A 15,818-nucleotide genomic window follows, 5' to 3' on the forward strand; every position below is an offset into this window, starting at 1 on the left:
CTGAATCATTATTTTTTTTTTTTTTTTTTTTTTTTTTTTACTTAACTAGATATGCAGAAGTAATTCAGTAATTCTCAGTAATTTAGATGTTCTTCAGGTTTCTTTGGGTATAATTTAAGTATAATCACTGACAGGAAAGAGTTGTGTTTAGGCATTTTTCTTCTGTAAACTATTTAACTTTTTTCCTTCAGGGTAATATATCTGAACCAAAACTCTTTTAAATAAAGAAAATTTAAGGCTTTAATTCTAGTGATCTGTTTTCTAGGCCCAGTATAAAAAGGCTGCTCTTTAACCTCTCTTAACAGTATTTGTTCTTCAGTTTCCTTGCTTAATATGCACAAGTAGACATGAATTTCACTGGGTTCAGAAGGATATGCTAAAATTCTGGTAACTTTTGAATGGGAAATAAACATATTACTTAATGAATGTTGTGGGTTTCAATGAAAGAGTACAAATTCTATGAACGCCTTGGGAATCTGATTTAAGTCTTCCATCTTTGTCTTGGGAAAAGTTTCCCACAAGGTGGCTTTAGGCATAGACAACTTCAGATGACTGCCTGGGGCAGTAGGATTAGATGGAATTAAGTCCTGGGAGGCCTTAAGCCTGAGCCTACGCAGTGCTGGGGCTCAGGGCAAGAGGGCTCCCTGCTTCTGGTGAGTACTGCTGTGTAGCAAAAGGCTGCTGTAGGCAGCTGTGGCTGTCATTCCTTTCTCAGTTCCTTGGATCTGTGTGTCCAGATTGATTTGTATTATTTCCTTCTCTTAACACATAATCCTCAATATACAAATTATAACGCAGAAATGATGGTTGCTGCAACATTGCTGCTCTACGAGCCCTACCAAGATTTTCTAAAAAACAAAGGTAAATTCTGTGCTGAGTATTTCTGAGTTAGAATAGAACAGAATATTTCAATTGGAAGGAACCTACAGCAATCATCTAGTCCAACTGCCTCCAGCTGAAGGTGTGAATTGTGGAGAAGAGAAGATGCATCTTTCAGCTCAGAAAATATCACTGCTGTACCCGGTCCAGTATGTTGCTTTGTACTACGTCTGCTGTTGTGTAGTGAGGCTCTCAGCACTGGCTATGGTACTGGCTGCCTTGCCAGATCCCATTAGGGAGGGGATGATTGTAGCCCCTTTTGAGGGGACGTCCCTTTGTCAGTGAGGGTAGAGCCCATCCTCCAATGTCTGGTTCTGGCACCTCTCAAGGAGCTGCTGGAGGAGGAGGAGGCTGTCTGTCTGGGGAAGCTGTTCTATTTTCATCACAGTACTGAGCTTTGTTTACAATACTGAGAAGACATGAGCCAGTTCTAGTAGGCAAGCGTTATCCTTTGTACGTACTGCTGTCATTGTTCCTGTCTAGGAACCTCACTAGGGTTATTAAAGTCCTTCCTACAGTACTTGTATCTAAGGAAGTAAACATAAAGTCATGCACATTATAACTTGCTTTATGCAAAGGAAATTCTGTTAGGACACAGGGAAGTCATTTCTGTGTTTGCATGAGGCACTTACAGGGAGATTAAAGCATGTTCTTGGCTTTAAGCATGCTGGTTTTCGTATGTTGCATTTTAGCATAGGCTACGTTGCAGATTTAATTTTTCATCTGTGTACCTTTAAGGTCACATGGGGAACTACCTTACCTCTTCAGTAGAAGACATTTCTTCTTTTACAAGACGTACGTTGATAGTTCTGTAAAAATTAAAAATTTATTATTCTTACTCAAAACTTGAATTTTATGTGTATATGTGTGGTAATTACAGAAGTATTCCTTTTACATCATAACCAAAGCCTTATGTCTAGATTCAGGTGATTTGCGATCTGGGATTCTTGAGAATTTCCTATATATTGTTTTAGGACAATGATCTGCTTCCTGCTTCCTCTCTCGGATGGGGAATTTCTTTTGCCTTTCCTCAGATAAAGGAAACAGTTGTCTTCAGCTCGTTTTCAGTCTCTTCACAAAATTATTTTTTAAAATGCTCTATGAAACAACGCAGTACTTAAAATCAAAATACTAGGAAATACGGTGGGGTTAAAGGTGCTTCGCTGGCAAGGACAGGGGTTCCATGATCCAGCAGATTTCTTTCCGACCTTGTTCCATTACCCTTCCTTTTTCTTCAGAACAGTAGGGTACATTGAAGCTTTATTTAGCTTAGGACTGCATAAGACAAAGCTCCTTCTTAGATAAAGTTTTCTGTGTATACTTATGCAACATCTCTTACATCAAAACCAAATGCATATTTTATTATTATATTTATTATTTTTTATTATATAGTGGTTTCCTTGATTTTAATACTAAACTATTTGATTAAAACCATATGGGTTTGGAACAGTTTTATTAAAAACACTGTTTGAGTTACAACTCCATATTAACATATGATTAAATATTTGGTCTTTTGAAAACCTCAGTGTTAATGTCTGATTTTAGAATGTAACTTGTCTGATGCATGGGCTTTGGTTTTGGTAAATAAGCATTGTGATTGTTTTTTGTCGGGTGTTATATTTTTGTCTTCTAATAGGTTTTCACTGTTTTTTGTTGGTGCTTTAGTGCACTGTTGTTTTGAGTACCTGTAATACCTTGGAAATGTTATTTAACTCTTCATCAGCTCTTAGTAATGTCAATGTAGATTCATGCATTGTGGGGCATTATCCACAAGCCTTGTTTGAAACTTTAGGGGGGTTTGGGTGTGTTTTCCTCCTTGTTTTCAGCCCCCTCACCTCCCCCGGTAATTCAGATGCTCTCAGGCAATATCACAACCTGAAGAAAATAAAACTTGCAGGTCTTTGGGGGGAAAACATGGTACCTATTGGCAACTATTCTCTTTTTCCTCCCTCCCCCCTCCCTTCATTTCACAGAACTTGTGCTAGTTGGAATAGCTCTGTGGTTTTGTGTTTGTGGCTTACTGAAGAAAAGCATAGTAGGACTAGGAAACTCATTAAAGTGAAATGTTGATTTAATTAATACCAACAATATTCTTCTAAGAGAGATGGAGGTGATAATGTGTGTCCCAAAGGGCTATAGTGACAAATTTTCTATTTAAAGATGCTAAAATAGAAGTAACAACAAAATTTATGGAAACAGATGCCAGAAGGAAAAGTAATAGAAGCAGGAAAAACATTTCGGGCACAATGGTCTGTAATTCAGAATTTCCTTCATCTTTCAGTTAAGGATTTTGCTCACTTTCACTGGCTTCAATTACATCTTCTTGGTTCTGACCTCTGTATGTCCAATTTGCTATTAAATATATTAAAACAAGTCTTTGGCTGGGTACCAATATACATTCCATTCTGTGGGGTAACTCAGTTTTACAAAGGAGGTGAAAAGGGCCACGAGCAGATGTGCTTATATTGTTCGATTGATCTTACTACTTTAATAACTACAGAGCTTTTTTCATGGATGTATTACAACTTCAAGTCGCTGATTTGAAAGAAGCATATATATGTCTATTTGTGAAATACTACTTTTTAATATTAAAATTACTGTATTTTTCAGTAAATGCATTAACTTGTGGCTTTTTTGAAAGTACTGTTTGTCAGTTGGTTTTGTCACTGTATTGCAGTACCTAAGCTTAAAATAATAATTGACTATCTACAAGAAAGAAACTTTCTGATTTTTAATTTTTCTTTGCAGATCATGTTCAAAATGAAGAAAACTATGCACAAGTACTAGATAAATTTGGAAGTAATTTTTTAAGTCGGGATAATCCAGATCTTGGCACAGCTTTTGTAAAATTTTCCACGCTTACTAAAGAATTATCAACGCTGCTGAAGAACCTGGTGAGAAGTTTCAAACTTTCTAAGTTTTATAGTTTTCCCAAAATAAAATACAACAGCTTCATTATCCTGATGATAATTTTAGAGATGCTTGCGGTTTTTTCAAAAACCAACACAATTTCTGCAGAGATTATCTCTAAAGGGTGTTATTGCACACTCGCTGTGTTTGATTGTTAATTGGCAGTTAAGAAGAAAAATATAAATGTTAAGACATCACTTGAGGCATCGTTCCCAAGTGATTGACAGTGTTATATATCTCTTCATATGGACCTTATTTTAAGTCATTCCCTGACTTGAAGTCTTTCCAGTTAAAAATCTGATACCATTAGTTAACGACTGTTTTATCTTAGCTGAAAAAGAGAAACTTCTACTTTCTGGAAGAAAAATAATGGTTTGGGGAGTGTGCTTAAATGGTGTTAATAGTCCATTTTCCCTGTGGTATATAAAGCATGCTGAAATATTAGACTTATGAAAATGGTTTAAAGGTTTGTCTTATCTAAAGTTCATCTTAGAACTTTTACTTCTGAAAACTGGATAATAAAACTGTACTCATAGCAAATATCTTTGAACATTGAAAGTAACGAAGCCACACTTCTTGTGAAATGATGTTTTGTGGGTTTGATAGCTGTTGTATTCAGAAAGTGGTAGCTTCGTTTTTATGTTTTTCTTGTTAGCTGGGCCTATCTCCAAGCTTTTTGGTGTGTAAAGTATACGGAATAATACCTGCTTTCTTTCCTAGAGTGCCTAGCACGGGCACAACTGCTTTAGGTCACATCAAAGGTCCCCGCAGCCAGAACCCTGGCTTTGCCAGTTGCCGAAGAGTGAGTCTTTAGGGAAGAGTGAAGGAAGAGAGCAGACATACTGGGATAGCTTCTGTACTGTGGTCCTGACAGCTCAGAGACTTTGGAGCTGGAGGCAGTATCTTTTGCTTTGTAGTCCTTGTTAGGTATTACTTCCATGAATTTGTCTAAGGATTTCTTGGATATATGCTATGCTTGGCACAGAACATGGTGGATTTCATGCTCTCTGAAATATCAATTCTATTTCTTTTGAACTTGATCCTTGCCCAGAGAGGTTGTGGAGGCCCCCTCCCTGGAAGTGTTCAAGGCCAGGTTAGATGGGGCTTTGGGCAACCTGGTCTAGTGGAGGGTGTCCTTGCCCACAGCAGGGGGGTTGGAACTAGATGATCTTTGAGGTCCCTTCCAACCCAAACCATTCTGTGATTCTATGATTCTTTCATTTATTGTTCTCTGTTTTCCCCAGGAATTTACAAATAGCTATCATTCTTCCCTACCTCTGTTACTTTTCTAGCCGAGTCCTAGTTATTCCATAACTTGGATTGTCCTTGTTGGTGCTTTCTGTATCTTCTTTTAGTGCTCTTTTCTGAAATGAGGGGGGACAAATGTGACGATGGTTTCATTTCTTTTTCCCTTTTCTGAAGGCTGATTTCTTTGACTGAGCATTGAGCTTGATGTTTGCAAGGGATTCTATGTTGTACCCTCAAGGTATTTTTTCCTTGAGATGTTTTTCTTGATTGTTGTTATTTCATAAGCATGATTCTGTATGCATCACACTGCATTTTTCAGCATTGACTTCAATCTTTAATTTTATTCTTTCAGCAGTAAGTAGTACAAGGTTCTTACTCAACTCTTCATACCTGGCTTTTGCTTTACTACCCAGAATAGCTTAGTATCAGCAGACATTCTCATCTGAGATTCACTTATAAACATCTCAGACTGCACAGGCCCAAACAATGCTCTAAATGAGGTGTCACTTCTGACCTCTCATGCTTGTGCTTATTTCTGAGCCTCACCACCTCTTCATCACTTACTTACTCATCTGAGGATGATCACACTTATCCTAATAAAGCTCGCTTTCTTTGAGAGCTTTGCTCTGGCCTATTATCTGGATGGATCATCCTTTGTTTATTTGTTGGCAGTTTTAAAGTCTAGTAGGTATGTGAGGGACCTACTTTCCTCTTTAAAGACTTCTGTCATTGTGGGTTATTTTTAGCCTCTTTTAATCTTAATTTAGCACACAATTAAAAATAAGTAATTTAAAATGTGTGTTAAAGTGCTGTTTGAAGACAGTTTGGTACTAGAACTCAAGTTTGTTGAAAGCTCTCTGGACCTCATCATTCCTTGCAGGTCTTCCACAGAAATTTTTAACTTCTTTCAACTGGCAAAGAAGTAGTGGGGGATTATTTATTTGTTTGTTTATTGAGAGGAAAGAGCTCTTTTAACTTAAGAAGCCACACTCATTCAAAACACCATTATACTATTTCAGCTACATTGTGAAGCATTGTCTATCTACATTCGTGTTGACAGGATTTAAACTAGGCTATTCCCTGATTTACTTCATTCAGCAGTCTCAAATAGACAATGAGCTTATTTTACAAATCTCTCAACATTTTAAAAACTTATTTTTCACCTTCTCTACAAGATAGATAATTCTGCTTTGTTGACCCACTGTTCTTAAGCATCATTCTCATTAATACAATTACACTGAAAGAAAAAGATTTTTGTAATATCAAGATAGCAATTGAGGTCCAATGAAAAAGCAGTTGAGAGGAGGGCTGTATAATGTCACTGATGAAGCCCCACAGTACAGGCTGTGGCTTGTTAATAAAATTAATTGAAAAAATGGCAGAAGATATTAAGATGAATGGCAAGCAAATAGACTTTTTTTCACGTACAGCACATTGTTGCTGCCTTATTTAATACACGAAAAATAAAAGAAGGTATGTTCTTTAAAGACAAGAGGATGAATAATAGAGCTATGCAGTAGGCAACAAAACCTTCAAAAATTTGGATCCATTTTTATTAAATCTTTTGAACTTTAATTATAATTTATTAAATATTTTCCTATGACTTGTGATATTATGAGAAGGGCGGTGCAGAATAATTTATTTTTTTTCTGTGTTGAGGAATTATAGAGTGATCACTTTGAGGGTGATCTTCACTTAGTTGCTATGAAGTAAAGCCAGCAACTTGTATTACATATACAACTCTTGGAAACCATCGTTTTGAAATGATTGTTCTTCACGCAAAGTCAATCATAAAAGCATATCCGTTAATCATTTTAACAAAAACAACTGTGTTGCTATGTAAACTTTATTATAAACTGTTGACGTTATCCCTAAATATAACATCTGAAACTGAAAACATACAAATATCATGTTATATTTCTGAGTTTGGTTTTGGTTTTTTTAAGATTATAAGAATGACACAGAATGACCACTTCTGTAACATTTTGTAAAGGTAATTACATTGTGATTGGCCATTGTCCACACTCGTCTATGTTTTCAGCAATATCTAAGTGTCCCACCAGAATTGGTTTCTCTGCTTTTCACTACTTCTACCTCCTTTCCTGTTCCAGATTTTATTCTTTATGCAGTAATTCATTATAACAATGCATTAAAAAGCCGTATGAAGATCTGCGTATGTGAAACTCAGTGTGTCAATATCTTTAAATTGATCTAGATGAGGTTTTGGTAGAACATTTGGAGCACTTGCAGATAACTTGGGTTTTGGATTTTACTTTTTTCTTTGTAGAATTTTGTATGGTGCTTGGCTTTTTCCAAATGTTTAAAGTCTGTTCCCCCCCCCCACCCCCGTCCTGTAAATGTCCTCAGCTAATCTTTGTGGACAAATTATCTTCTCTTCACATCCCTCCTCCCCAAATTATAGTATGTTTTTCCATCTGTTAAGGTTTTTTTCCTTGATTTTGCTCTAGATATGAGACAGTTGTACTTTATCAGATATATTTCTAATTCATTTGGGCTACTGTTTTATCAAATCTTCAGCAATGTAATAAATAATTCCAAATTCTTACCATATTGGAGTAATACACTGCTATTTAGGGTGGTGTGGTTTTTTCCTAGCTGGCTACTGTATTCAAGTCCAAGTATGAACGGCTTGAATTGGTTATCCTTAATGGATACACTTGAAAAAATGGGGGGAAGCTATAGTAATGTACTGTTGTTCATGCCTGCCCTGAAAACTACTTTAAGTCTGCCATATCCACCTATATTGCATGTGTTCTCTCTAAAATATTTTCACTATTTTTTTTCTCATCAAAATTCACATTTGAGATACGAACTTCAGTTAAGGTTGTTAAGTGGAAACTGATTGCAATGGTTGAGAATGAAAACAATTACAGCTTTTATTTAATCTGTGTATTGATAAAATAAGTATTACCTTAATCACTTGTTGGCTTAACGTTCATAGTTCTTTTTCTTCTCCAAGAAAATTGACATTGCCGGGAAGTTGTTAGTTGTGATGTATCGAGCTAAAAAGCCAACAGAGGACAAATTGCGAAAGGGCATAATCCTCTACAAATTCCCTGGCTCCTCTTCGTTCTGCTATGAAATAATATTGGAAGAGGGACATGTGCAAATGTTTAAGAACCGCCACCCCCCCGAACCTAGCTCTTTAAATAGAATCAAAGCTTAGACTGTCTGCTATAAACTCCTTTAGCGAAGCCAAGTAAAGAAAAAATCTTTTGGGGTTTTTTTTAATCACCGAAAGCGATGAGGTTGCATTTTTTTTCATACAAAATTAATATTTGAGCGCTAACTGTGTTGTTGCGATTAAGGAGAAAATCCCTTCTCAGATCTTGATCTTTTAAGCCATGAAGAACCTTTGCTCTCTGTTCATGTTATTGTTTGAGGCTGCAGCTCAAGGTGTTCTAGTGGCTGTCGTTCATCTTGCTCTGAATACATTCTGCATGTAAGATTTTGTGACTTTAAAAAAGATAAAATATTGACACATGAAACAGTTGTCTTTATCTTGAATATGAAGATACAAGTGTGTGTCATATGTTTTCTGAATTTGAATCCATCTCATGCTAAGAATAATTATCTGTTATGATATCTGCAAGCTGTCTAAAAAGAACAATACTTGAGGGGTGGCTGACAAGCCATCAGATGATAATTCAGTAGCTGTATAAAAACCTGTGTTCAAAAGATCCACCTTCCCCTCTGCCATGCAGAGGGCCCAGTGCTTTCCAGAGGATAATGTACATGGAGTTTGAGATCTGTGCTTTTAGGACTGCTTTGTATCTTAGGGCCATGGGTGTCTGAGCTGCGTTCCAGCTCTGGCAGCCCGCTTTGGCAGTAATCTCTAGGGGACCTTAGAGAAATCCTTCTGCCCAGGATATTTGGAGAATGAAGCCAGTTTGTTTTTGTTTTTTTTTCTTTTCAGTTAAGGACTGATAGTGAATCTAATGAAGGAAAATGCATTATTTTTATATATAGTGGATATAGTTCTTGTAAATAATGACATGGTATGAGAAGTTGATTATAAATTGGTAAGAGGCCCTGGCTTTTAAAACAGCAGTGAATACACATGGGTCATGCCCTGTTTCATTGCTTTATTTTACTCCTGTGAAAGAAATAAACCGTGACAAAAGGGTGAGATTTCTTTTTTTACGTTTGTATGTTTAACATTGCATAATGTCACTTTTAAAAACCAGAATATTTGATTTTTCATACATGTCTTTTGAATATATAAGGAGTTTGTGAATGGAACGTTATCCCTGGAGAACCAGCTGGAGTGATCATTTTGATCTTCTCATCTGTATGGATTGTCTGTTTCACAAAAATTTCTTAAATTAATTTCATGGACAAAAATATGCTTAGAAGACCTTATGACCCAGCTCCCTTGTCCTATATATATATGGCAGATTAAAACCAATAACGTAGCACTTCCCTATTCTTTTTTGTTTACAAGCAGAGGATGTGGTGTCTTGCAGCCTTCCCATTGTTCTCCCTATTCTTCCTTAGCATAGGAGCCGAAGAATTCGTGGAGTATTTTGGAGCAGAAACGGAGGGAGGGATGAAGTAGTTGTGGCAACAGACATTTCACTAGACTGGGATAATATTGATACACATCTCTTTCCCCTGATCGTGACTCCTCAGGAATCGTACACGCCGTATGTGTTCAGATAGGATCACAGCAGTAGGTCTTTCTACCCTCAGACTGGCAAAGACAAACCGAGCATTTCCACAGACATGTAATCAACCAGTCATGGACTTAAAGGGGTGAAATTTAAACTCTTGAGAGTTTAAGCAGATGCCAGATTTCCACACTGGACAAGGAAAGGAATGGTCTTCCCAAATAGTTGGGAATAATGAAAGAGCTGGGGACTCTTTGGTGCTCTGTTCGTGGTTGAATTAACATGTGCCATTGTAGCACAGCAGGTCCTTGCTTCTTATACAGGAGGCTATAAGAAACATTTGTTCCAAAACCTAATTTGCTTCCTACATAATTAAGCAATATTCAAATGTTTGCTTTGACTGAAGATTACCTTGAGGTCCTTTCAGAACTGCATTTGTATGCTATTTTTAAAATTCTGGTTTTGTATTGCCCTATATAAGTAAAGATTAATTGTAATGCTTCTTGTGTCTGATACAAGTGAATGTTTATTAGTTCTTCCCAGACTTGAATTTACTATTAATTTAGAAATTTGGAGGTGATGGCAGTTTCACTAGTGAAGTTCAAAGACTTGTTGGCAGTAGTTTGGTAAGATCATAGTAAATCTTTTTGAATTATAACAGTTTAATGTTTGTCTTTTTAGCTCCAGGGTTTAAGCCACAATGTTATTTTCACTTTGGATTCTCTCTTAAAAGGAGACTTAAAAGGTGTTAAAGGGGTAAGTGTTGAAAACGAATTTTTTTATTTAGGGAAATGTTTTCAGGTTCAGCTGTCTTATGACTGTATTGCATTCACCCATGAGATTATTTCTTATGCTGGCATCCATGAATATTCTGTTTGTAGTCCAAAGAACAAATTAAAAAATGGTGTGACTGTGATGCTTCTTCAGAATTTCATTGTAGATTCCTGTCTTAAGGTGCACAGGAAAGCAATACTTTACAAGATACAAAAATAGTATTTTTTCCAACAGCTGTCTGAGAAATTTTAAAAGAAAACAATATTTTTGTTGCTATTTATGATTTGCTATCTTGATTATAAAGACAAAGTTTTAAAAATGTTCTAAGCAAATTTTCTGTTTCCTAAGGACCTCAAAAAACCTTTTGACAAAGCCTGGAAAGATTATGAAACCAAATTGTAAGTATTTTTTACCCCCCCTCCCCCCCCCCCCCTTTTTTTTTTTTTTTTTCTTTTTCCTTTCCCCTCCTGGTCCCAAACCATGTACTATATCTCTGGATGTAAATATGAATGAGACAGCAAGGTGTCTCTTCTGTGGACATCTCTTCTGCACTAATAGAAATCAAATATTTTTATGTTCTCTGTACAGTAGCTACATGACTGCCCAGTGTTTCTTTAGTGTAAGAAAAGTACTTAATGCTTAGTTACAGAACATTGTAAAGTGAAATGTGGAGATTTCAGATGGCATTTACACATTTTTGTAACCATAACCATAAAATCTATCGATAGTACAAATTATGAGATTTATATATTGTCCTGTGTTGCAGAACTGTATGTGTTTGAGAGGCAAGAATGGTAGTGCAGTTGGTGTGACTTCTAAAAAATCTATGGATTTTAAAGTATTTTCTTGCTAAAATGCCAGTCTTCTGTGTATAAAGAATGATTTATAAAAGTAGAAGGTTGTGAAAGCAAGTAGTGTCATAGTTGCAGAAATGTTAGTGGAATAGTTCAGAATGCTCTGAAGGAAGCGATGGGCAGTTGCTTTGTCAGCATTCAAGACCTCTCAGGAGTTAATTTTTTTTTATATATATCCTTTCATTTATTCCCCTTTTAATCCTATTATTAGCTTTGTTTCATTTATGTCTAACCAAGACAGGGAAAAAAGCAATGAAAGAAAAAGGCCACTGACAACTGCTGAAACATTTATTATCTGCATAATTTTCTGACCTACCTGTAGTAATTTTTGCCTTCAAAATTCAGTACAATGTTAAAACCTTGTGAACAACTGAACTGGAAATGAGGTGGTTATTAATCTAAGGCAAAAAGGAGATTCCTGTCCCAAACTCACAACATTGTACTCAAATGAGCATTCAGATTTACGTGCAGATTTTTTTTTCCCTTTTTATTCTTACAGATATTGCATATTTTGCAAAAATATTGGATACTTTTCTATAGACAGCAAATCAGTTTTAAAAAAAAAATATATTCTTTCTGCCTCTCAAATTGCTCTATGTAAAATCAGGCATATTGTTGCCAGCCTGTTAAATGCCATTAAATTAAATGCCAAATGTCATTAAACAGAACTTAGGAGACAGAGATATCTCATACAGACTCAATACATGGAATCACCTGTGTGTTAGATTTCTCAGAGAACCCCACTTCCCAGAATTTGTTCAAGACCAAATATCAAGTCAAGGTTAGAAGCACAGTGCTGAGAAATGCTTTGTTCTACATGCAAATATTATGCCTGCCTTAGTTGGAGAAAAGCAGAGTTCAAAACCAACCAAATCAATTCTTTTTAAGATGCCCCCTCTCCCCCGGCAAGGAACAGCAGGCTAATAAACACACAGTGCTTTGTCACCTGATTTACAGAAGTACAGCTTCAGTGTTTATTTTTCTCAAAAAGACTGCTAGAGAAGAAAGCTTTTTGAAAAAGAAAGCAGAAAATCGTTTAGATCTTTCTACTCTGTATTGGAAATCTAAGTTTGCTTGCAAATGGAGTCTCCAATTAGTCTGCAGAGTAAATATGTAAGGACAGCCACACTGTAAAGCTCTAGTTAAAGTCTCAGGATGGCTTTTTAGTTCCATATTTGCATTTCACTATTTCAGTGTTGACTTTCTCTGAAAATGTAATGACTGGAAGTTATGTCATTTAGTGTAGGTGGTAAACTCCATATGCTGCCGTATTGTTTTTCTTAATTCCTGCCTTTATGATCATGGAACATATTTGATTAAGTTATTTCTGCCATGTTCCTGCCAAGTCAATAGTTTCTTATATAGAATCATAGAATGGTTTGGGTTGGAAGGGACCTCAAAGATCACCTAGTTCCAACCCCCCTGCCATGGGCAGGGACACCCTCCACTAGACCAGGTTGCCCAAAGCCCCATCCAACCTGGCCTTGAACACTTCCAGGGAGGGGGCATCCACAGCTTCTCTGGGCAACACGTTCCAGTGCCTCACCACCCTCACAGGGAAGAATTTCTTTCTAACACCTAATGTATATCTACCCTCCTTCACCTTAATATGTATGCTTTATGCTGCAGTTTATAGAGATGAAGGCTATGTAGCCCATCATATAAAAAGAATGAGGTGGGTTTTTTCCCCAAGTAGCACACAAACTAGGGAGAAGAGTTAAAGGAAGAAAGTGAGGAAGGGCAGCTTCACCACTCCATTACTTCTGGACACTTAAAAAAATATATAGGATTTGGTATTGTAGAAGAACTCATCTTCCGAATGGCTTCTTTAATATTTTATTATTATTAATTTTTTCCTAAATAATACTGGATCACATGATAGTAGAAGAAAATCTCAAAAATGTTTTCTAATTAAAATTTCAGTACAAAAATTGAAAAGGAAAAAAGAGAACATGCAAAACAGCATGGGATGATAAGAACTGAAATAACAGGAGCTGAGATAGCAGAGGAGATGGAGAAGGAAAGGCGGCTATTTCAGCTACAGATGTGTGAAGTAAGAAACAAGTTTCAACTTATAATTATGACACCATAACTTAAAAGAACCTTGTGGGCCTTGCTTAAAGGTGGTTAAATCCATTTTGTCCTTTAATGGGGGTGGAGGGAGGAAACTATTTCAATGTCACATAGTACAGCAATATAAAGGTAATCAATTATTTTAGCAACTCTGCAAAACTTGGCTTCCTTTTGTTTTATTCCTTTTCTTTGTTTTTAGATTGTTATGCTATGGTTCTTGGGTTGAAAATATACAATGGAAAGATTTCTTATTTCTTCAGGTTCATGGTTGATCTGCTCAGGAAGTATTTTTGATATATTTCTTCCAACATGCTTTCTGAAGCCTAAAATTTCTAATAAAGTGATAAATGATAGTGATAACGTTAGTTCATAAAACTGCTTTTTATATTAATAGTTCTCTTCACTACATTTTAGTGGTGATTACTTTAAATTGCATAGTATTTCTGTTTTTAGAATATTTCAGTGATTACTGCAGCAGCATGAAAAAAAGGACATCTTCAGACAATTGTAAAAGATGAAACTTTTTCCTTAATTTGTTTTCTATTTTGAGGTGTTTGAATTTTTTAGGAATGGCCAAATAAAGTTACCTGGTTTATATTTTGCTTATCTGTGGTAGACCTGGTGGCTTATGAGTCAGCACCCAGGTTAAACAGAGATACTTAATTCATTGAGCAAATTATGTTTTATTGATTGAAAACTGTTGAGGTTGTGAGGCATGATTGTCAACATGTTTTTTCACTGTCTGTACAGTATCTTATTAAGGTTAATGAAATCAAGACAAAAAAAGGTGTGGACCTTCTGCAGAACCTTATTAAGTATTATCATGCACAATGCAAGTAAGTGCAATGCTTTTAAGCTTTGGTTACAATTTTCTTTTTTACACAAGTGTGTTTCCCTTTGTTTTCAATTTGTTTTGGTTGCATCAGGAATTTATAGCATAATTGTAACCTGCCAGGTGTCTGCAACTTCATCTTACTGGGCTGTAGTCTTTCATGTAGAGTATGAAAGTAACTGAGTGGGGCAAAGGAATGATGGAGAAAGAGGCCGAGGGAAAACCCTGCATGTTGTGTACAAAATGAGTTTTAGATCCTGAAGCGTAGATCCAGAATGTAATTTTTATAAATAGCTTGTTTATTCTGTTTAATAGGTTTTAGGTGTTTTATGTAAATTTTAAAACCATTGTGAAAGCCAGGAATTTCTTTGAAATTCCTTGAGGTGAGACTGGTAAGATATGACCTTTTCATCAGTAGAATGAGAGAGGCAAACATACAGGAACCTAAATGAAATACAGGAAAAAGATTTTAGAAATTACTAAGGGGAAACACATTGGATAACAGTGATAAAAAAAAAAATAAACTAAGCTATAATCTCTCTAATCTGGTATTTGTTAAAGTCACAACAGTGTATCTCCACTGCTGAAAGATACTGTACTTTAAAACTGCTAGGAGGGTGGTTTTATTTGTGTTGTGGTTTTGTGGTGGTGGTTGTTGTTTCTGAAGATGGGAGGAGCTGAATATGTTTTATTGGTTTTATTGTTTTGCTGTTTTTCTCCACAAGACAGTCTACTTTGTGTTATGAATTATATGTAATCCTGATAAATCACAAGTATTTTTCATTATAGTTTCTTCCAAGATGGCTTGAAAACAGCTGATAAACTTAAACAATACATCGAAAAGTTGGCTGCTGACCTATATAATGTAAGTTTACTTATAAGTAGTTTAATATTAAAAAAATGGAAACATTTTGTTTATATAAACACATTTTAGGTATGACTACAAGTGTATAATTTGTATCTCGTAAATGAAAAGTGTGTTCTTTGAAACTTTGAATATAGCTAGACTGAGGAAAAAACAGCTATCTTAAACTTTGTATTCTCTTTTTAAAGTTGTTAAGAAAAGTAGCTTTCATTCTACTACTAATTTAATGTTGCCTTGAAATAAAACTAATTTAAAGTGGGAATCTTTGAATCAGATGACATTATTAGCACCAATTTTAGCTACCACTTTCGTTTTTCAAAACCAAACTGGTTGATGATAGCACCACAGTTTTTAAATGTGTTAACTTGTGATGTTCACTGAAGGCAAGTAATAGTGTGGAATGAAAGCTCACTCATCACCCAAGTGCTTTTGTATTCTATAATAACAATTACAATAATCCCATTTGCTATTGTAGTTTGTGGCTAAAATAAAATGTATTTTCATTCCTTAAGTCATCTGTCAAGGTTATTTGAGTTATTAATATTTCAGAGACTAATTTAATTGGATGAGATATAGTGAACCATTAAAGTGTAACAGAACAGAATACGCGGAGCTGTACATTCGTTTTAGCTTGCTTTTCAAGTAATACATGCATAGAAGCTGAATACGTAAGAATGGACTAGTCCATGAAAATCAGCTCAAATATTACAGAAACACAGAATAGTTGAGCTGGTTGTTCAGGACATCTAAAA

At 35.7% G+C, this 15,818-nt stretch overlaps 1 protein-coding gene across 4 annotated transcripts in view; it reads left to right on the forward strand.

Moving 5' to 3' along the window:
• The window catches only part of ASAP1 (ArfGAP with SH3 domain, ankyrin repeat and PH domain 1), a 161,789-nt gene that overhangs the window by 88,622 nt on the left and 57,349 nt on the right, over positions 1-15,818 (forward strand). For all 4 annotated transcript variants that reach the window (XM_075743314.1, XM_075743316.1, XM_075743318.1 and 1 more), the window contains 6 exons: positions 3,628-3,773; positions 10,350-10,424; positions 10,791-10,840; positions 13,220-13,349; positions 14,120-14,205; positions 14,991-15,066. In XM_075743314.1, the coding sequence (XP_075599429.1) occupies positions 3,628-3,773; positions 10,350-10,424; positions 10,791-10,840; positions 13,220-13,349; positions 14,120-14,205; positions 14,991-15,066 (563 nt within the window). The remainder of the gene's footprint in view (positions 1-3,627; positions 3,774-10,349; positions 10,425-10,790; positions 10,841-13,219; positions 13,350-14,119; positions 14,206-14,990; positions 15,067-15,818) is intronic.

This window comes from Balearica regulorum, chromosome 2 (genome assembly GCF_011004875.1).
Source record: "Balearica regulorum gibbericeps isolate bBalReg1 chromosome 2, bBalReg1.pri, whole genome shotgun sequence".
Lineage (NCBI taxonomy): Eukaryota > Metazoa > Chordata > Aves > Gruiformes > Gruidae > Balearica > Balearica regulorum.